General features: G+C 37.6%; 1 protein-coding gene across 3 annotated transcripts in view; it reads left to right on the top strand.

The window, feature by feature from the left end:
- The window catches only part of fam107b (family with sequence similarity 107 member B), a 47,728-nt gene extending 24,445 nt beyond the window's left edge, over nt 1–23,283 (top strand). The window contains exons 1-4 of one of the 3 annotated variants that reach the window (XM_028451208.1): nt 14,448–14,597; nt 17,753–17,924; nt 20,451–20,607; nt 21,985–23,279. In XM_028451208.1, coding sequence (XP_028307009.1) covers nt 14,555–14,597; nt 17,753–17,924; nt 20,451–20,607; nt 21,985–22,104 — 492 coding nt within the window. In that variant the 5' untranslated portion in view covers nt 14,448–14,554 and the 3' untranslated portion in view covers nt 22,105–23,279. Of the gene's footprint in view, nt 1–14,447; nt 14,598–17,752; nt 17,925–20,450; nt 20,608–21,984 lie in introns of those variants that run through there. The other 2 variants (XM_028451207.1, XM_028451209.1) reach the window with 2 other exon arrangements.
- Nucleotides 23,284–23,805: the final 522 nt, after the last annotated feature.

Below are 23,805 nucleotides of genomic sequence, written 5' to 3'. Positions count from 1 at the left end.
GTTTGATCCCAAAACATTATTTCTTGAAGGCATTCCAAGTGTCTCGTGACCCCAAGGTTGAGAACCCCTGAGCTAATACACCATCAGATAAACCTGTCTTTGTACCAGAGCCTTTTTTACATTTGAATGCAGTCGTAATAATCTGAACCAACACATTAAAAGCACTCTTCAGATGAAGCTCTGCATTAGTTTTCAGTCACAGGATAACATGAGCACTACTCGAAGTGTAACACAGTTGCGATTTTGAACGTGATTATGAGAAATTATAGAGAATAAATAGTATGTAAATATGTGATATTGTCTCAAAACATGCATGTGAGGCATTTCAGTGTCATGTTTGAGCTTGATTTTGAACAAAGAGGGAAGGATAAACAGGATTGGTTTTTCCATTTCATTCATTCAATTCAGTTTTTTCATCCAGATAAACTTACAACTTGAAGTTTGTCATCCTACTTTTCTGCTGTTCAAGTCCTATAAGCCTCAAAAGTGTTTTTGTTAAGTTTGAAGCAGATTCTCTGAAAAATCTAATGGCCTCTCTGTGTAATAATTACTGTTACGCCTCCAAGACGAGCTGTGATAAAAATATGACGCAACACAAAAGAGTGATGATGCAACCACTTGATTCTGGAGCTGGACCATGAAACTGTTTACACTGTGTGTGTTGTGGGTTTGTTACCATGGTTTAAAAAAAACACTGGTGGTGTCATCACTAGAGCGTTCACTTCACTACATTCACATCATGCTGAGACTTGTGTAGATACTGTGCTATACCTACAGTAAGCTGGAGCTTAGGGGCACACACACACACACACACACACACACACACACACACACACACACACACCTCTACAGAGATGCAGTTTCTCAGTGAATAACATTGATTTTTTTTTCTGCTGTTTTAGTGGAGCTTCAATCACAATCATGCACCATTACTCTACCGAGCACTTTGGCTAGAATGAAGACATGAATGCGTGTGCGCGCGCGCACACTCACACACACAAACACTAAATGCTTTCCTTCAAGCAGCTTGTTAGCCTACAGAGATTTGGGCTTGGAGCAGCATGTATTGGATTAAGCTCTTTGTGAGTCCGTACCATTGTAAATGAAACACTGACCCACTGCTGATAGAAAAGTAAAAATTTTAGGCCAGACATGGGAAACATGCGGAATGAAGTAATGACTCCAAAAACAGAAAAAATAAATCCACAAAATGACAACCAACACACCCAAAACAACAACAAAAACACATAAGAAGACTTAAAAGGATGTATGCTACGAATCTGGATTACCTATCGCGATAACTTCCGGGATTTCATCAGTGTGTGCTATCCTACAAAGCTCGTTGGGGCTTAAAGGTCCCATGTCATGCTATTTTTCACCCATCTCAATTTGTTCTAAGAACCCCAAAAACATAGTATTTGAGGTTTATTTTCCCAAACTCACCTGTTTTCCAGAGTTTTAGCCTTTAGTTTTAACCACTTTCCGAGCAACTCTACACAAACAGGCTGAATTACCACCTACTTATGCATATTCATGAGTGGACACGGTGACGTAGGGCCAGAGGACAGTAGAAAATACATACATAGCACTGCACGAAAGACACTGAAATGCTCACCTTTGTGGGCGTGTCTGTTTACATGTCAATCACGGCAGAGAGCTTCCTGGAGGCGCGGCTTCTCCAGCTCAGTGCCGCGTCAAATTTGTCATCAAAGTGGGAACGTGTCATCAAATTGGAGCGTGGTGTTTGGGCTCACCCTGCAGAAAGAAAGGAGGAAATCACCCTCTAACTAACGATTGAGGAAATCAATGAATAAAACACTTTGGGCATGTGTATGAAGCCCTAATAGAACTTTTATGATGTTTAAAGCACAGAAAAGTTGATTTAGCGTAACATGGGCCCTTTAATCACCATGGCAATTAATGCTGAACGACTAACCTGGTCGCTAGCAGGTTTTGCGCTGGCTTGGATATTAGCGAGTCCTAAAGCCCCGCCTCCTGACCAATCAGATCTCATGGAAAACAACTACCCATTGTTAGATGATCCTGGTTGGTGCAGATCTGACAACTGCGTTTAGGAAAGAAGATTATTAATTATAAATGCAATCCTTTCATTTCCGATGGCATCCTTTAGGAAAGATATAGATTTATACCTAATGGACTGATTTACAGTCTGCTGATGAAACCTGTGTACGCACAGATTGGTGAAATCATGAATTAGTTAATTAATATGCTGAGGCTGACATTATCAGCAGGAACATGCACACTATGCTCTCATCCCATTGTGTGTGATAGAGGTCTACTTGAATAGAAACACGTGTGTGCTGTAATAAAGTTTAACTGCAGAGCGCTGTCCGTTTATCATCCAGTGGATTAAAATCATGAATAATCTTTTACACATTAACAGTGTCAGCAGCTTCCTGCCTGAGTTCTTTCATTTCTGCCTTTTCTGTAATAACAGTGTTGTTTTTGGTCTGAATTATGGATTCGAAATATTCATAATTTTAAACTTCAGCAACCTGGTAGGGCCCAAGTTATGAAGTGGATCAGATCTGAGGGAGTATAAAAGCTCCGCCTCCTGCTGTGCACTGCACTAACAGTGTGGATCTTCACTGTCATCTTGGATTTATATTCATTATATTTATTTAATATCATAAGCTGTTCCTCCATTCATTGTAAAGACACTCACTCTGCCAGTTCTCTCCATTGATTGGTCGGACGCTGCATTCTCCACCTCTTTCATGTGCACGCGCACGTAGCGAGGCTGAAAACACTTGGCTTAAATAAGCTTGTTGTGATCGACGATTGTAGGACAGTTTCTGTCTGACAGAGAATGTTTGGTTAGTTGAAGCCAGCTAACGGAGATGAATCCAATCTACATTTGTAACATAGGCTCCAAAAGTATACAAAACAACAGCAACACAAAGTAACTCCAAATTTTACGGTAAGAAAAAACGTACGAAACTAATACAAAACACATCACAAAATGGACGAAAGAACAAAATGCATAAAACGACAGAACACAAAACAACAAGAAAACCATACAAAGCGACAACAAAAACACACTAAGAAGGAAAAAACAGCAAAAATGCATAAATTAACAAAAACACACAAAACAAAAATAAATAAAACACACAAAGTAACTAAAAAAATACACAAGGAGTAAAAAATTACAAATAACACACAAAAAACAACAGCAGCAGCAGCCCTTTGTTCTCTTGTGTATCAATTGTCAGATCTGTCATTATTCCAAACGCTTACATGAATGTTGATATTGTGGCCCTGGGATCAGACAATCACATTTTTTTTGGCCCCCGTGGGGTTAAAGTTTCCCATCTCTGCTTCAAGCCAACAGATAAAAATGAAACGTGAAACTATATACGGGAACCAAACGGGTATTTTTAAGCTTCTCCTTCTTAGCAGACAGAACAAAAGCTTTATTTTTGAACACTTGGTTCTTCATGATCAGGTTTCCCTTTGTCTGTTGCTCAAGGTAACACTTGTTTTGGGTTTTTTTCTTTTTCTCTCCTGGCATGTAAACAAAGGAGAACCTCCCAAACGTTTCCCGGTGTGCCCTGCAGCCAGTTAGAGCGCAGATAGCAGCTGAGCTCAGCCAATAGGGTGAGGGGAGAGGCGGCGCTCGCCTCCGTAACGGGAAAAACATGCAGTTAAAGCACAAAGCTTTGAATGTGAAAGTGGAACAGACAGCAGAGTCACAACAAAGACCCGTGCTGCTTTACGGCTGAGCAGCAATGAGCAGACAAAACAGCAGCTCTGGCTTTTTTATTGTTCAAAGTTCTGCAGACGTGTTGGTTAAAAGAGGAGGAGTGACCATTGTTAGGAATGTACACAGTGTTTACATCTCAGGAAGGATGCTGCACACACACAGACACACACACACACAGACACAGACACACAGACATGGACAACGAGTGCAGCCCTCACTCTAATTTAGTGCGGTCCCTGAGATAAACGCACAAAAAATGGCAAAACAATTGTTAAATACAATACAAATGAAAAATACAAAAGATAACAACAGAATTAGCCCAAAAACACACTTTATAGCAACAAAGGAAAAAAAAAATACACAAAAGTTACATACAATGACAACGAAAGCACACCAAAACGAGTCCAAAAACATCAAACACAAAAAATGTAAGAACAAAAACAAAATGAAAGAAAAATACAAAAAACACAGGAAAAACCCCAAAAACACATTATGGCAACAGGAAATACACAAAATGATGCGATCAAATAAATACACTAATAAATACACTAAAAACTTCAGCAACAAACATTTACAAAATGAAAAACATACACAAAGCAACAATGAAAATACATTAAACAACTCCAAAAACCAAAATGACAATTAAATAAAAATCACAAATTGATTAGAAACACAAAACTAAGAGCACGCACAAAATTATTTTTTTTAAATTACAAAATAACAGAAAAATATATGAAACAACAACGAAAGTACACAAAAATGAATTTAAAAAAAAAAAAAAAAAAGTCGAAACAACACACACAAAAATTTTTTAAAATGTCCAAAAATACACAAAACTACACGGGCACACAGAATTATAGACATTTACAAAATTATAGAAAAATATACTAAATGACAACTAAACTATACTAAATGAGCCCCAAAAACACACGAACCCTTTGTTAATTCCTGTTTTAACACTGCGATTGGTCATTTTTCTAAATGCTGACATGAATGTTGCTCATGTGACACAGAAACACATTTTTGTGGCCTTGCTGTGATGAAAGTTGCTGATCTCAGTACCATGTTTTGTGCATGTGTTGTTCTCTTCATCGGTCTGTCAGTCCACCTGTTCTCCTCTGGTCTATACATACACATACAGGAACATATGTCAGAGACCAACTGTGAGAGCGTATAGAGCAGCTCTTTGTTTTTGACTGACAGGTGTGACCCTCACCTGTCTCTCAGGACACGTATCCAACATTTGTTTTAAGTTAATGCTTTGATTTTATTCCAAGATGTCATACTTTCCTATATGTGTACGTTATTGTCCGTGTGCAGTGGATTTACTGATTCTTTGAAGTGTATTGGCACACGACTGATGCTTTATAAATGATGATATTAATCTAATGTGATTGTTGCCCAAAGCCTTTGTGCTTCTGTTTGATCAGAAAAAGGGGAACAAAGGTCATTGTCCTGCTCTGTAGATCAACCTTTTAAAGGGGAAGAAGAACTTGTGCTCAACAAAAGCAAAAACTGCCCAAAGGAGAGATCACACGCTCCACTGGTTTCACTCATGTATGTCTTTACCCACGTTCAATATTTATTTAAAGTGTATTTTATCTTATATTTTAACACCATTTTATTCCTTTTTTAAAAAATGACGCTGATATTTGGCATTGGTATTTTATCCAATAGTTCTACAAACACATTTTATTAGTCAACAGTATTAAGTGACAAGAGAATGAGATTGTGATTTGTTCATTTAGTCATTTATTTTGCTCCGCCAAAACAAATAGGTCCACAACTGGAAGGGAGACGAGGCTGTTGCCAGGCAACACATAAACATTTCCTTATTATTAGAACAACTGAACAGAGGAGTGATAATGTCTGTAAAATGATTAGGTGATTTATCACAATATTTCCATTGTTGTATCAACCCAAAAAAAACATTTAATTGCACTAAAATAAGCAGGTGTCGTTGAACCACATCAGACCTTGTTAAACTACCTCACTCTTCAATGCATTTTAGCTGGAAGTTCATAAAACATATTGAGTTAAACTTTTTTGAAAAATGGAATTTGAAAGTTTTATAGACATATCACTTGTTTTTTTATATTTGTATTTGGATTACAGTAAGTTACCATTCAAAAAACTAAATAAATTGTATTTCATAACATTTTGTTACACCTCTAATGAGCACTCATGGACTGTCTCTTGTCCAGTGAAATTACTTGGTTGGAACTAACTGTTGTATTTATTTAATTGTAACACCTATCAATGACTACAGTTGTGCATAGGTTCTGTGTAAATAAAAAAACTCATTTGCTGAAGTCTTCTAACAGTGAGCTTCACACAGTATAGACGTTTAAATTACTACCAATCGTACACTGGTGAACAGGACCTAAAAATACCACTGAACTTGTGACATTCTCTCCCTCTCTCTCTCTCTCTCTCTCTCTCTCTCTCTCTCTCTCTCTCTCTTTTTGTCCTGTCCTAAAGCAGTGCTTTTTTTTTTTAATGAAAGGACCATTGAGTGTATGGAGCTAATTCACAGCCTCACCGCTTCACTCTCTGCTGCTGAACAGCTCATGTGACACACAAACTTCATCCACACAGAGATAAAGAGACATTCTCCTGCCAAAATTCATGTAAATGTAACTTTTAAAATTCCATTTAAAACTCTCTGTTATCAAAAGTCAATAAGTTTTATTTTCATTGCCTTGTTTGCATTGGTTTTATTGTTGCTCCTCCAAAGAGCCATAAAGAGAAATAATCTGGCTGCTCATGCTAAGCTTTGCCAGGAGAGACTTTTACTTCATATATCTGAAAATTGAAAACAATTTGTAACATTGTTTCTAGATTACAATGTTCCAAAAGTCACAATTTCCTATCTTTACTTAAAACATCATGTGATGTGAATTCCCATCCTCCTGCATCTCCCCAGTGACAGCAGTGCATTATGGGAGCTGTGTGGGTGCGTTTAGGGGTCAGTAGATGCTGAAGGCCCCAGAATGTTCTCCTCTTCTCACCCCCCCCCCCCCCCCCCCCCACTCACACACACACTCAGGCAGGAAATACAAAACAGATCTGGAACTCCACAAAGAACCCTCCCTGTTCCCTTTCTCACTCAAACTTCAGTTTGAATAAGAACTTCCGAACAGACTTTTGTAGGACTTTTGTTTACACCTCTTCAACACTAAAGCTGACTATTTTATTGGCCTAAGATAGAATAAGGCCTTTGATGTCCAATCCAACACAGCAACTCTTATTTGCGCCTATTGAACTTTCCAATTGATGAATAGGTGAAGGATGCCCGTGACTTTGTTCAAGCCTTTGACTTCATACTTAGGGAATGTTGAAACTTTCTAATTCATTGCTATTGTTTTTCGTGAAAAAAGAAACCAATTCATTCATTTGTTTTGCAGGGAAGTGAAAGCTGCTCATCTCTGTTCTTGACTCACGCCCCCTTGAGAATTTTAAAGCACTATTACTCAAGCTTTGGCTCATAAATTAATTCAATCTGGGTTTTTTTTTTTCAACAACAAAGCGATGAGAAAGTTTGTCATTTCAGTCGAGTTCAGTTCCTTTAAAATAATTTGTGTCCTAGAAATAAATTGATCATCAGAATATCTTGAAGGCTGCCATTTAGTTCATCTTCTCCAGATGCTATAAATAATAAGGTAATAGAATAATTTTAACTTTGACTTTGCTTTAAAGTTTATAGATAGAAAACCACATTTTGTTTCTTTTTCTGTCCTACACTTCTTGATGGTTGTAGTTTTTTTTTCACCACATATTTCAGAAAATGTGCATCAACAGGCAAGGTTTGCATGAATATTATGATGGAAATAAAAAAATATATATAAAAGTATACACATTTTATACAGGACTAAAATAGGGCAGAAAATAGTTATTGTATAGATTTAGAGTAATTTAAGACTTCTCCACCCATTTTCATTCAACTCATCCCACAGTTTTCAACCGATTTGGACAAGTAAGGTATCAAAACATGTGGATAATATGTGGACATTATGCTGTGTATTGTTTTTCTACTTTTTAAGTTATTCCACCTTTTCATTTCCAATTTTCCCATTCATATTCCATCCACTTTATCACATAGTAATGGCTGATGGGTCCTTTGATGTTTGTCACCAGCCAATCAGGAGCCAGCAGAGGGAAATGCTCACCTTTGATGTTTGTCATCATCACTTATATAGTTACAGTTAGTTACATCTTAGATTTACAGTTAGTTACATATTTACATTTACAGTTACAGTTAGTTACATAGTTACAGTTATAGTTACATAGTTACTGTTATAGTTGCATACTTACAGTTACAGTTAGTTATGTAGTTACTTAGTTAAAGTTACAGTTGTATGGTCAGCAGAGAGAAAGTCTGGCTTCTGATTGGTGGGCCACGTTGGGTTTTTTTTCCCATAAGCCAAATAGGGGTGTGTTTCAGTGACTCATCCTCACTTGCATTTTCTTCAGGAAATGTAATAATACCATAGTATATGCCTCCTCACTAATTACAGAAGTAGTTTAGTAAAACTACTGATTTAGTAAAAAAGTGAGCGCATGTATACTAAGGTACTACATATTTCATGTATTTTAATGCATTTAAATATTTTTTTTTAAATAAAAGAACTACAGTTGGATAGAATATATACATGTCACATCATTGACCATCTTAACACTTCCATTCAAGTCAAACATGAGTGTGCGTGTGTGTGTTTCCTGTGATGATTTATGGGTCATCTTGGAGAGGGCTTGTAAATGAGAATACTAGCTGTTTGGGAAATGACATCATTGTCACTGCTTGGCCCCCGAGTTGGATTTTCTTTCACTTTTTTCTATCACTGTTTTAACACACACACCCCTCCGCTCCGTTCCCCACCCCCTCCACTGTTGGTTAAAGCCCATCTATCTCTGCCTTTTAATTAGGGCCTTGCCTGTTTATGCCTGAATAGCCGCTTCATTACCAGGGAAGAGGAAGAAGAAGAGGAGGAGGAGATCTGTCCGGCTCGCAGTACACGGCTTGGGGCGGGGGGAGTATGTGCGTGATAGAGAATGGGGTGTGGGGCGTCGCTTTAGGGGTAATGGTGACGTCATTTCCCCAGAGAGGTGGACCTCCCATCTGTGAGTGAAATACAGCTAGTTGAAGACGGGCTGTGACTTTATGGGACAAGGAAGGAGATCCAAGTGAGCTTTTAATGAAGGAGTCATTTAGGTCATTTACTACTACATTACTCTTTTAATACATCCATTTCAGCCCAGAGAAAGTAAATAAATGACAGAATAAATTGATCAGTCTGTGTGAAATATAAAATAATTTGGTTGTGGATTTCTAATCTGCTTCAAATACACAAATTCAATGAAACGCCATAATTTTTGCAAGGTTTTCCCTTTGCCTAAATTACATGATGGCAGTAATTTTTAATCTGAAATTGATGAAAGAACTCCAATTTTTTCCCAAATCATGAATTTTAACTTCAATTATTCCACTAAATTTCTCTAAAAAAAAAATGTGGAAATGTAGGTGTATTTGTCGCATAATGCTTGGATATTGTTACTGTTTTACATACTTTACATTAATGCTGATAAAAACCAATCCCAGCTCTCAGAGCATGAAGTGGGTGTGGTCAGGCATGCATTCATCAACCAATGACAGCTGATGGTTAAGCGCCGCCTGCAGCCCCTCCCCCTGCAGGCGTCCGGATCGGGTCAGATGGTTAAATGGTTAAACCGACCACCAGCTGCCCATCGTTACCTACTACTCTTTCCTTTTTCTAATGCGCCTGCATAAAGACGGCCAGTCACTACTTGTGAAATCACTAATCCAAACCACATAATGAGCCCCATGTATTATATTTATAATTACTTCTATAAAAACCTTCTCCCTGTTATTGTTGATTTAATATATGTAATAATATTCAGTCCACTTAGATCTTATTCATTATCTCAGTGCTGATTCTTCTGGTTTTGTAAATTGTGAGTTAGTTTTTCCTCCATTGATTGCAATTGTTCATTCAGCTCATTGCAAGAGGTGATTAAATGCTCTGAAGTTCTATGGGACATTTGGGTGATGGTAAAATGCAGTAATAGCCTTGATTTTCAAAACATTTGCCTTCTCTTACTTTCTTAACGTTTTAGACTTTCTAAATCTGTTCCTAAGGAACAGGCAGGTCCTTTTCCAAAAGACAACTTATTTTTTAGGAGGCGGAGCTTATATACTCTATCTAATATCTTATCCTGAACAGCACCCGTTAGCTGAGTAGGATGTGAACCAGCTTTGTATAGTGCAGAGCAAACAGGCCGAATTTCAGAATAGGAGGGAATCCAGCTCCTAGACTCCCATCACATCCTCACCAGTTAAAGGAGGTACACATATCAGGTTGTTTTTGTCCCGAAGATTGACTTTATTCAGAGAATCGGCTCCAAATCGGGTCAAAAATTGTAGATATCAAACTTTTTTAATATTTACAACCAATAATCTTCATATGTGTGAAAGCAGATGACCGCCCAGTCCTGACTACGAGAAATGTGACTTGGAACGGAATGTAGCCAATCAAAAGCAAGCTGGCACGAAAGCAACAACGCCGACTGTGGTGCTTTAACACAATTAACCGTGTACAATGTCTCTTACTTGATGGTTTCCACAGTTATGTTTAGGGTTTATTTACTAGCCTAATAGCATCAGTTAGCAGCTGAGAAAAAACTCACATCTAGCTTGTTAAGTAGGTTATAAAGTCAGTGTTCACAATGTCTCCATGACCTCTTTTTGAACGTCAACTTTCATCCTTCGTCTTGTTTTAAAGTTTGACAACATTCAACAATGGAGCAGCAACAAGTTGTCGTGCATTTCTGTCAGGATCATTTTAGTCAAATAGCATTATTTAGCCTGCATTTTAGATTTGGCTGTAAGGCTCTGTTCTGGGACCTCTCTGCCCTTTCCAGCAGCTCCGTGGAAAGCCCAAAGCGAAAGGAGCTCCCATTCACTTTTCCATGAGTTACATGGAGAGGCATAAGTCGAGAGAGTGGTCAGCAGGACCCCACTGAAACAGAAGCATAGGCGTTAGTATCTTCAATTCAATTCAACTTTATATAGCACAAATTATGACAAAGTCATCTCAACACACTATCAAGATATAGAATAATTCGTAAGAAAAAGGAAAAACCCAGCTAACCTACATGAGCAAGCATTAACGACAGTGGGAAGAAACAACTCCCTTTTAACAGGAATAAATCTTCAGCAGAACCAGGTTCAGAAGCCATCTGCTTCGACTGGTTGGGGTTAGTGGACAGAAGGACTAACAGAACAGGATAGAGAGATAGAACATCAGTGTGTCCCAGACTAGTTGAGCCGTTGCCATCTGTTTAATTAGACAGAAGAGGAGGAGCTGGGGTGGGGGTGGGTTGCGAGGCGTTTGCGGATGACCTCCTGACCACCCTCAATGCATTGCGTTCACATCGCTTCTAACTGCTCTAGACTTCGATTGGAAGCGCTCCAAGAACGACAGAAATTGTTCTAGAATTCTTCTGTTTAATGCACTCCAGACTTCCTTTGCATGTTCACACTGACCAAACAAGGAGGACTATCGGAGCAAAAGAATCCTAGAGGGCTTTAACCACTCTAGGATCTGTCGGTGTGAACTCTGAAGATAAAAGCAGTTTCCTAAGAAACACAAACTTGCTGAATGAAACATTTCTGCCATTGTTAATCCCTATTAATTACTTCACCTTTTAGTTTTAATATGATATAGATTATTTCTGTATAAACTATGTGTGTTCATAACAAGTCCATTTAAAAGGTTTTACTCCTGATGCTGTTCGTTGGACATCCTGACGTTCTTTTCATAAGTGCTGTCTCATTCCATCAAACGTGGATCTCTTCCATGACTCTGAGAGATGTGTGAGTAAAGACCGAGGGCCTGCTGGTGGTGATGATGCAACACTTGGCCTAGTGCCCGCCCCCTACCCTTCAACGACCGTCATCCTATCAGCTCTAATGCAACCTAACTCTGTGGGAACACTTTCACACACGTATCTTATCACAAACACGTTCGTCTGTAACAGGCCACGCGTCGTTTCATGGCGCAACGAAACCCGGAGGGGCTGTTTTTGAAACGTGGGCGTACGTTTAAAACCTGCCATTAGTCTTTTCTGCTTCTAATTGGATATCTCCTGCTCATCATTGGTTTAAAGCCTGCAACGTTTAACAGGATGTAAGATCACAGACCAACAGGTCGTTAGGACAGCAGGGAAGAATCAAACTGATATCCTTTGCTTTGTCTGATCACTTCTCTGGCTCACTTCTTCTCCACTGAGTTTTCTCTCTTTAAATTGTTGACCTCAATTCTTTTAGCATTTTAAGTTCTACCTGTAATCTAAATATCCCTCAGTGATCCCACATGGTGATGTTAAAAGATGGAAATTTACCACTTATGAATCTCATTCCCAGCAATGCTACAATTTGAGGTTTTTAGGTCTCTTTTGAACTCCCCATGTAACTTCCTCCCTCCCTGGGGCTCAAAGGAAGTGGGAGCAGATGTGTTAAGCTAACGGACACTTTGACACTCCTGCTGCCAGTCTTTTAGTTCTTCCTCCAGCCTCAGAACTCAACATCAACACAAGCAGCTGTGATGTGCACAGCAATGTTTGGTCCTCGTTTTTATAAGCTCCACCAAGAAGGTTGAATATATTCATACGATTTATTTATTTGTTTTATGTTAATGACATATAAGGATTTCACTGCAGGATATTTTCATAAAATGTTCATCATCAGGCAAATATTATGATGGAAATAAAAAATAGAAATACTTTGAAATCTTGTACAGGACTATAATAGAACTACAGTAGGACAGAAAATATTTTTTATAGATTTTCAAAACAGCAGTCATATATTAGGCTGTGTGTGTGTATATATATATATATATATATATATATATATATATATATATATATATATATACACACACAACTCTTCGATTTTTTTTAATTATTCCACCTTTTCAATTTCAATTTTCCCATTCATTTTCCATCCAATTCACCACAGAGTAATGGCTGATGGGTTCTTTGATGTTTGTCACCAGCCAATCAGGAGGTAGGAGAGGGGACACTTTGAATATCCAGATCATAAAATAAGATCCAGATTACTCATTTAGATTTTATAAAATAAAGAATAAGGATACATAATAAATAAATAATGAAAATAAATAAATTAAAGCCTTTAAAGCACGTGTCAAATTCAAGAACCAGGGGCCAAATCCGGCCCTTTAGAGCATCAAATTCAGCCCACTCAAGAATGTAAACATGAAACATTTTGTAAATAACCAACTAATTCAATTGTAGATTTCTCAGCCCTTCCAAATACTTTCAATTCAATTAAAATCCACAATCTTTGCAGAACTGAGTTTTGCAGTTGTTATATCACATGACGATAGTCATTTTTAAACTCAAATTGTTGAAAGAACTCAAACTTCCACGAAATTTCTCCAAATTAGGGAAATTTAAGTGAAGATCCAAGGGACTGAAATACATACATACTTTATAATTTCTATATCATTTATATGTGGAAGTACAAACAAGGGCACATTAATGTAGAATTTGCTTTTGCTTTGTTTTTTTTTCATGATCATTGAGCCACATAACTCACAATACCTGGAAAAGAGAATATTTGGAGTTTGGCAGAGGTTTGACTCTGAGTGCTTTTTTAAAATGTATTTGTTTGTGTGTTTATTCATTCATTCATTTTATTTATTTATGTATCTTATTTATTCATTCATTCAATCATTTTATTTTAATTTATTTATGTATTCATTTGTTCATTTGATTTATTTATTTACAGTGTTGTAACCCATTGCCTGGTGTTCATACTTGTCCCTTTTTTAGTTGATGTTTTTAATGTGTTGTTTACAGAGATTTGTTGACACTCATTTTTAATGTTAATTTATCCCAGATTAGTCCAGATTAGATTATATCTGGTGTCTGCTATAAAAAGTTGCATTCTCCTTTGTCATCCTGCCGTGTTCTCTGTTATTTGATCCATCCCATTGTTCCTCTCACTCGCATGATGATGATGATGATGATGATGATGGTGATGACCTGCTCCTTTTGTTATGTAACCGACAATATTTCCAACCTACCAACGTGCACAAACGTCGCCCTCTAGTGGTGATCGCATCGTCTCACAACATTGCCAGTGTAGTTGTGTACTGTATATAAATAAATGTGAGAGCATATACAGTACATGTGTGCAGCACGTGCAGTGTGATGCATCTGATGGTGATTGGCTGGCAGGGATGACAAAGTGTCGCCCTTTGTTCTATTGGTTTGTTGTTGTCCAGATCAGCCACAGGCAGGTGAGAGAGCTGTAACCCAGCAACCCCTCACTGTCACCAGCATGGCCAACGTGATCGTTCTGTGCATGTGGGCGAACATTTAAACACAACATTCCTCACTGGAGCTGAGTCATGTGATTCAGCATCGTTCCAGTGTCTCTTTGGTGGCTACACGACACAGATTTGGACAGAACAATACCCAAAATATTCAAAATATATTTGAAAATATCAATTTCACTTTTTTAGTAATAACAATAATAATAATAATGAAATATGAAGAGCTGTGAGAGATGTGTAGAGCGTGACTGGGACAGCTTAGGTGAAGGAGGAGAGAGAGGGAGAGAGTTTGTGTGTGTGCGTGTGTGTGCACTGTGCATGTCTGAGCTCGGCTATAAAAGACTTTTGAACTCCCACCAGCTCAGTATTTAACTCGCTGCAGAACCAAACTCATCTCCTCAACTCTCGGTCAGTCAGAGCGACGGCTAAACTCTGGTTTTAAATTGAAAAGATGGCCACAATGTTCAGATACCCAGTCTTTCCTCATCTGCAGGGTGAGTTTTACTCCATGCATTTTTAATATAAGTCTTCGATTTTAGATTAAAAACGCTTCACACTTTTACTGTTTAACTTCTCTATTCATGTGCTTTGGATTTTCTTATTTAATTTAATTGATTTCAATGTATTTTTTATTTTACTTTATGATTATTTGTAGAAAACCCATGATATATCATTCAAAACCTACTATTGTATTATTTATTTGAATATTTTATTTTGTATGATTAAATTATCATTTTGTGTTTTTTTTTTTTTTTTTTACACACACTCGTGCATGTAAATTTTAAAAGAAAAATTATGAAAAGCAAAGTGATGTTTATCCCAGTTTGGTGTTTTTGCACTGCACTTGTTCAGGGCTCTGGGATTGGTCACAAAGTCTTTGTTTACATTGCGTATCTGCTGCTTCTGGAATCATAAGTTCATGTTTGTGTTCCTGAAGGATGCAAACGTGCAGATGATTTGATGTTTATGTGCATGAGTTGATAAATATTTGTCATATTTTGCAGAAGTGTTTTCTCCTGATTTGCTCCTTTGCACGCAGGTTTTTTTAAATGTTCCCGAGCGCACACAGTGGAACACTTACATAATATCAGTGATGATGATGTTGGTTGTCACAAGAACAGAGTGAGAGCAGCGTTTGAAAGCTCACAGCTCAGGCCAGATGTTCAGACAGATGCTTCCATGAAACTAATATGTCATAATTGATGCTGTTATCTGGGTCAATTTCACTGCATGATATTTCATAAAATCTGCATCAATAGAAGTACTTATACAGTACTGTAATAGAACTAAAATAGGGCAGAAAATAAATGTGAATAGATATAAGAACAAAAATTAGTAACATTTAAAAAAAATTATTTTAAAAATGTGAGCACATACTGTATATACTAAGTTACTGCATATTTGGTATTTTGTATGCATTTAAACCTCTCTTTAAACTAAAAGAAATGCAGTTGGAGATATTTTAATATGCCGTAAAACTATATTGAAAACCATGATTATTCTAAAAAAAAATGTATAATATTTCTGTGTATTTTAAACTTTAATTTGTTTTATAAGGTATTTGTAATTGGAGTTTTCTTAACTCATTGGCTGCCAGCCATTTTCAGAACAGCTAAGCCCCTCACTGCCAGCCATTTTAGAGCATTTTGACTGATCTTTGAAGACCCACAGAATATTTAGTATTATGACCATGTAGAATCTGAAAACAGATTCTGAAAGAATAAATTCTCTACTTTCATCAGAATTTCTTTTTTTTATTGGTTTCTAGCTTGTCTTGTTCTTCCGTAATCAGCAGTTGAATATAGGTAACTTTCACACAAAATGCCAGTTTCTGACAAAAAGCTGAGAAAAAGCCTTTTTGTGGGGAAAAAAAAACCTGTCAGTGACTTTGAGGTAAACATTTTTTTCTTTAGTGACACCTCCAACATCTGAACATTGGTTTGCTTCTATAAAACAACAAAAACAACACTGAATCCAGGATTTTGATGGCAAAAATATTATTTTGCCATATCATTGTCAAAAGAATCCCTTGATAAACTATGCAAATCAATGCAATTTAATTTAAATCCTGAATGAAATAAATAAACAAATAGTACAAATGAAGAAGCCTATTCATTCACAGTAAATTCTGGCTCTACAGTAAACTATGCAAAACTGCAGAATAGTTCCTTTTCTTTTTAAAAGTGTAACTGAAAATGTATTTTGTGTCTGAACAATTGGACTTTAAAACAAATCCCATATCAAAGAAATAATATAATAAACAAACTATGGCTTTCATTCATTCCATGTTCTTTCTTTCTCACCTCTTTCATTTTGTCTTGGGGAAGCCAAAATGCTTCCACACTTCTGAATTAATACACGGTGGTGAGTCCTGAATTTCAAAATCTAAATAGATAGTGCTGTTAAAAAATAAATGAATAACTCTTTTCCTCTCCCTCTGACCTCTGCCCATCATGGCTAATCTTTCATCCAAATTTGCGCTGCTGCCACCTACATGGCACCAGTTGGTCACTACATCATAGTACATGGCTGATATTTGCGGGGGACCTCCGTCACAGTGTCTCCTAGAAACCCCCATTGAAAAACAAAATTGTTGTACATATATGTCAAAGGCAGTGAACGTTTGGATTTTTTTTAAAATTGTGAAAAAAAAACATGCATGATGCATACATGTTCAACATGCATAAAGGACTACTATCCCAGTGTTTCCTCAGAGGTAGTCCTCTGCAGTAGGGGCTGTGATGGGCCGTGGCTGCAGTGGTTCTGTCTGTATCATGGCCTTCAGGTTTGGTGAATAGTTTTTGCTGTTCTGCTGGACTGGGGGATCTGTTTCAGCACCCTGTGCCCACTATCTGTGACCTCCTCCTGGTGCAATCGGCTCCTTGTGATGTCTCCTTACCTAGATCCTCTGTACCCAGCCATGTGCCATTGTCCTTCCTTACTTTTACTTGTAAGGACAACTGTGTGCGTCTGTGTGTGTTGTACTTGGTGGGTGTATTTTTAACTATGTAAAAGCACTTTGAGCTACATTTGTTTGTATGAAAAGCGCTTTTTATATATAAAAATTGATTGATATGTTGACCAATATTTCATGCTTTTTTTTGCCAATTTAACCACATCCATGATTTGCCATGCCCATTATTTTCCAGTTTAAACTAATTGTTCCAATTTTGGCCACTTTTAACCAATTTCTGTGGTTTTTAAAATCCCATTACACCATTTTTGGTCACTTTTGACCCATTTTATTTCTGATTAAAACAAGGATATACATCTTTAAGATGATTATATACTATGGCCCAAATAATACTACACTTCCTGGATAACAGTGGATATTATTCAGATGAATAAATGGATGGACCCCAAAAATCTCTCCCCTTTATTCCCCCTTATAGATGGTCCTGTCTCCACATGACTGTTCTTCAATGTTCATGTCTGTGTTCAATCACCTTCAGCTACAGTGGAGGTCCCTGGTCTTTGGAACCTTTATTTTGGGGGTCGTGGGCTGAAAAGATTGAGAACCACTGGTCTAGCACACTTAGTTATGTAATGTCAGGAGCAGGAAATGTGAAACTTCTTCCTCTCCCTACTACAATAATCAATTTTGTGATCAATAAATCTTAAAGCCTGTCTTGGTTTTTTTGTATTGCAGATCGGTGCGATCCCACTCTGTCGCTGTCAGCAGGCAGGAGTGTCATGGCCGAACCGGACTACCTAGACGGCGACTGTGATGAGCTCATCAAACCCAAAAAGCTGATCAACCCAGTGAAAAACTCCCGTAACCACCAGGACCTGCACAGAGAGCTGCTCATGAACCAGAAGAGGTCAGGATATTTATTCTACTTTGGTTTTCTAAAGAGAAAATCCTGTTTTGGATTCAATTTTCGGTCCTAAAATCCCTTCTTGTGGGTTAAAGTGCTGAGTCATCCTTGTGTCACAGTTGGTTTGGACAAACAACAACCAGTTCCTCCTTGTTCCAATCACTTTTTCCACTCTGAGGCTAATTAGATTCCATGCCTTATAATCAGGAGCGATGTCGCTGACTAATCATGGTTCTTTTCTTCTGGGATCCAGACACGCGTCACTGATCCAGCTGCAGCGTGTCCCATGGGCTGACCTCACTGTTAACCTCCAGCTGCAGTATTATATAAAGCTCTGAGCATCAAACTTTCATAGGAGCTGTTACACAAAACCAGGCTGAACGAGTTCATAAAAAGCTGCAGGACACATGATCCGTTTGATCTGAGTGAGCATCCGTCAGCGGCTCATTTTAATTTCTCTCTTTGCTGTTCATTGGAAGCGAGCTATTAATAGCTCTGTAAACACACACACACACACAGTGATGACAGGCGTTACATCACCACAGCAGTGCTCCATTTTAAACGGGTCAATTAGTGAGGCAGCAGAAAAATACACGGATTCATAGAAATGAGCTAGATTTTATCAATCAGGACAAATACACAGATATCTAGAGATGATTTCAGTCTGAGGGAATTATAATTGACTTATTTTTAACCATCGACTGGTACAGAGAAAGATCCCTTTATTAATATTGGTCCCAGTATTGATAATGGGAGGGTTGGTGTGGTGGATGGATGAATGGATGCCTATATGGAAAGAAAAAACACTTTACGTAATCCAGATTGGCTGCTGTGTCCACCCCTTCACACACACACACACACACACACACGCGCACACACACACACACACACACACACACACTGGTCTAGTGAAGGGACTGATGGAACAAGAAGAACAAACACCAGAAACACACAAAATGACAGAAAAATACACAAATGATGAACAAAAATACACTAAAGCAAAAGCAAAATTAACTAACCGACAACAAAAAAAAACACAAAATGAGTGAAAAAATATTCTAAATAAACCAGAAACAAACAAAACGACAAAAATCAAAGCACATAAAGTAAGACAAAAACACACAGAATGGCAGTAAAACACACAGAGTGGCAGTAAAACACACAAAATGAGAGAAAAATACACAAAAACAACAATAATATAATACTAAACAACAACAGAAATACACAAAATGGCAACGAAAACAGAAAATGAGAGAAAAATATACTAAACAAACAAAGCGACAACAAAAGCACATGAAATAAGAAAAGAACACACAAAATCACACGTAAAACACACAGAACAGTAAAACACAAAATGAGAGACAAATACAAAAAAGGACAAAAAAAATACATTATCTGGACAAAAATTCACAAAATGACAGAAATATATACTAAATTATACAGAGAACACACAAACACCAACAAAAATACAAAATGAGAGAAAAAACAATGCCAAACAAACCAGAAATGAACAATAAAAACACATGAAGTAAGACACAAAATGACAGAAAAATACACAAGATAATGACGGAAATACACAAATATACTAAAGAAGCTAAAAAAACAACAAAGATGCACTGAATGATAATAGAAACACAAAACATGACAAACAACAGAAAGATACGTGATAAAAGGCGTCCGTCTTTAAGCTCCTCCCACTCAGCTGCTCCCTCCACTGTGTGCTGCGTTAGTCTGGATTATGTAAATGTTGCCCACTGAGACGAAGCATCTTTTACAGTCCGTCTTATTGCTCCAGGTGACCTTGACCTCCTCCTCCTCACCCATTGTTGTGACTGTTTCCTTCGCTAATCGCTAGCACAGCTCATTGTCTCTTTGATGTAAACCTGCAGTAGTGACTCTAGTAAATGCTTAAATGAACTCCTGCTGCTTCTTGGAACGTTACGAGTCTGTTATGTAAGAGGCAGAATGGAATTGTGTGTTTAATGAAATCAATGTGAAAGTTAAAGAGCAGCCATGATGTGTCTGAAGATTTTCACAAAGGAATGTTTTATAATCTGGATCAAATCCCTCTTATTTCTTCTATTGTTTTCCTTCTTTTCCTCCATCCTTTAGAAGGTTATGGTTTGTTTGTTGGTTTTTTTTAACCTAAGTCCAGGCCCCTGGTTTTCTTGTTATTTGGAGGATATTAAAGTATTACGTAACACTTTTTTTGCACTAGTCTCCCACTTTGAGATGCAGCCGCATTGGGATTGAGGGTTTTTAATATTGTGTTGTGTTGTGTGATTTTCACTGGTTGTGTAACAGTCACGTTGGTTTGCTGCTGTCTGCAGGCTAAAACTGTTTATTTTATCTACGTTATTTTATTTCAAAGTATATGACGTCCATGATTTCAACTCCTTTACCTCACAACAGTTTTACAATATTCTGTTAAAATCAAAGGAGCATCTCAATGTTAAATTAATACAGGACTGACATGTTTCAAGGCCCTTGTCCTTATCCTTTTTTCTAACCGACTGATTATTTTTGCAGGGGCCTGGCTCCTCAGAACAAACCTGAACTCCAAAAAGTGCTGGAAAAGAGAAAAAGGGAACAAATCCTGAAGGCTCAGAAGGATGAGCAGGAGGCCCACAAGAAGAGGAGCGACCTGGAGATCGAGCTCATGAAGAGACAACAGAAACTAGAGCAGGTGACGCAATCAAAGAATCAGAATCAGAAATGTTTTAATGGCCAAGTACAGTTTTTAGGACAGCACAAGGAATTTGTCTTGGTAGTTGGTGCACAAAACAAAAAACAAAGAAAACAAAGAACAAAGAAACAACCCAGCAACAATAATAATAATAAATAAATAAATATAAAAGATGAAGATAAATAAAGGATAGATAGAGAATATAGGATAAATATCAATATCTATATATATATATATATATATATATATATATATATATATATATATCAGTGGGTGACTGGGGGTGTGTTCGTGTGGATGATGGCAGAGGGAAAGAAGCTGTTTTTGTGTCTGGAGGTTCTGGTCCTGATGGACCGAAACCTCCTTCCAGAGGGGAGAGATTGAAACAGTTTATGACCGGGGTGGGAGGGGTCGGCCACAATCTTTCCTGCACGCCTCAGAATCCTGGAGGCATGTTACATGTTAACAAAATGTGCAAAAGAGTCACCACTCATTTCAGATTGTTTTAAGTTTTGGTATAAAGAGACTTCAACAGGACAACAATGATGTGCAGGGCTGCACTAATGTTGTCCCCATAAAATAATAATAACAATCACTGCACACGTCACCAGAGAGGACAGTAACGACAGAGTGATACGAATATTCATGTTAGAGTCTCTAAAACACCAGAAAAATCTCCAATAACACAAGATAAAATCCATACACTCGTCACTAATTTATATTGAGAAAAAAGTCGCTAAGAGCGTTCTCAAAAGACACCGGTATGGGAGGTTCAGTTTCGGTTTCAGTTTCAAAACGGAGTGGAGAGAGGATTCTGCAAACTGCAGCTTTAAGTGCTGGCTTTGACCCATAGATGAGAACATCTTCTTCAGGTTTTTGTTTCTCTGCCTAGAGAAGTCTCTACTCCAGTAACTCAACTGGTTAGCTCATGTAACTGCACCAGAGGCTGTTTGGAGAGGATCAGAAGTTGTTTTCTGAACACAAACCGAGCCAAACCAAGGTGATCAGCTGTCCTCCACTAATTCAGAACCAGTCCACCACTAAACCAGTGTGAATGCAGCCTTAGAGAGTGTTTACAGTGGAAATCAAAATAAACTTTCCAGCAACAATGTCAATCTTTTACATCTTTTTTTTATCGAGAAAATGATCTTGGATTTATTGAACTATGAGGCCTACACTTTGTCTTTATCTGATAAATAAATGAACATCTGCAGCATCTTCAGTCTAACGTTTTTATTTAGTCTCTTAAAATGGACCTGAATCATTTATAAACTACTCTCCTGAAATGGCGAGTTTGTAAGTCACGCTCTCTGAAATGTGAGCATGTAAGTCGTGTTAAGGAATGTTTCTGAATGAATGATTTTTTTGTGTTTGTAGTTGGAGCTGGATCAGCAGAAGGATGAAGAAGAGCAGGAGAACACGCCCGAGTTTGTGAAAATGAAGAGCAACCTGCGTCGAACCCGACAGGCCATGGACGACGAGGAGCGAACCACCTAAAAGACTCAGCGGGGGGGTTTCAGTTCCGGCTGACCGCGCACGTGCATGTGTACGTGAGCACGGCTGCGTCAGCTGCGTGTGGTACACGGTTGAGCTAGCTGACCGTGGTCCTGGCTTTCCCAAACCCAGCTGCTCCTTCCTGCACTGAGGAGAGAGAGAGAGAGAGAGACTTTAGTGTTAAAGACCCCCCTCTATTCACCTGCTATGGACAGCCACGCACACACACACACACACACACACACACAGCAGCACACCGCACCACAAACAGGAGGGACCCAACATGGACATGCTTCCAGTGAGCTGTGATGGACACACACACACACACACACACACGTACGTTCCTTCCCACTGATCTCTCCACAGCAGCTGTTGTTTCTTTTTCAACTGTTATCAGTGTTGTCGTCATTGTCGTCGTCGTAGTATTGTTTTCTTCTTCTTCTTCTTCTTCAGTATAAATTCATGGAAAAGGTGACACTGGACAGACTCTTGAAGCTAATGTGATGTAAAAGCCAAACCGACGTGCTGTTCTTATTTATGTTGCTAGTTTCTTTGCCTAGCCTAGCTTAGCGGAGCACACTTTTACTCAGTCTATATTTTTTAGTTGGTTTTACAGCAAAGTATATGAAGCCACGAGAGGACAATGCAAGTGTGCGACTCACACAGGAACTTATTTTTTAATCTACTATACGTTAACGTGTCATCATTTTCTCAACTCGCGCCATTTTAAACGACAGCAGCAAAACTCTCCAGCAAGAGAGCAGCGGCTGTTCTTTATATTATTTTTCATTGTCTTTTGTATAAATAAAAGTGTTATTAAAATAAATAATTTAAGATTTTTTGTCAGGCTGATGAATCAGTGAAAGCCTGAGTGTTCTTGTTTTCTTTAGCTTTGAAATGAAATGAGCAAGTGAAACTTGTAAAGGCTAATTGACATTAATAATCTAATGTACTTTAATGAGCCTAAATCTTTTTAGTATTTTGCTTTTTTCCAACTCTTTATTCTAATCTGTTCTACTGAATAATTTTGATTATAATCCTAAATCTAATCCCTCATAAATTAATTGTATTTTCTAAGTGGTCAGAAACAGACGTTTACCTGCACATTTAATTTAAATCTTCCTCATGTTGTTTTGAAAAAAACAAAATGACATCACCTTGTGTTTATCTCCAGATTTTTTTAAATGAATATTTTAAATAAATATAATGATTTAAAAAGTACCTTGTCGTTATTGTTTTTCTCTTGGATTTATTCATCTGATAAATAATGACCCTCGTTTCTGAATAATGTCTAATTTCATTTATTTAACTTTTATTGTTGCTGTCAAACAAACCAGTTTGATCTAAACTGGGCCACAGATTTAAGGTGGAGAAAAAAGGCATTTCAACTTGATTGTGACCTAATTTGAAATTCCACATATAATATAATATCCAATCAATAAATGACAGATAACAGTGCCTTCACTTCTAAATTCTTTAATGTTGTGAGCAGATTTAGTGTAATTTTAAAGGAATTTTGTGTGATTGTTAGTGAGAAAAAATGCAGGATTCTTGAAAAATCTTGCAAAAGTTGAAATTAGAAATGACTGCAGTTGTGATAAAAAACAAAGGAAAATTGGAATCCCCTGTAAATATTGTGGAGTTTCATTAAATAGTGTGAATCATTTTGTGATTTACGCAATGATTCACGTTTTTGCCGTCATT

This window comes from Gouania willdenowi, chromosome 6 (assembly GCF_900634775.1).
Source record: "Gouania willdenowi chromosome 6, fGouWil2.1, whole genome shotgun sequence".
Lineage (NCBI taxonomy): Eukaryota > Metazoa > Chordata > Actinopteri > Blenniiformes > Gobiesocidae > Gouania > Gouania willdenowi.
This window is presented reverse-complemented; position numbering and strand designations above follow the sequence as displayed.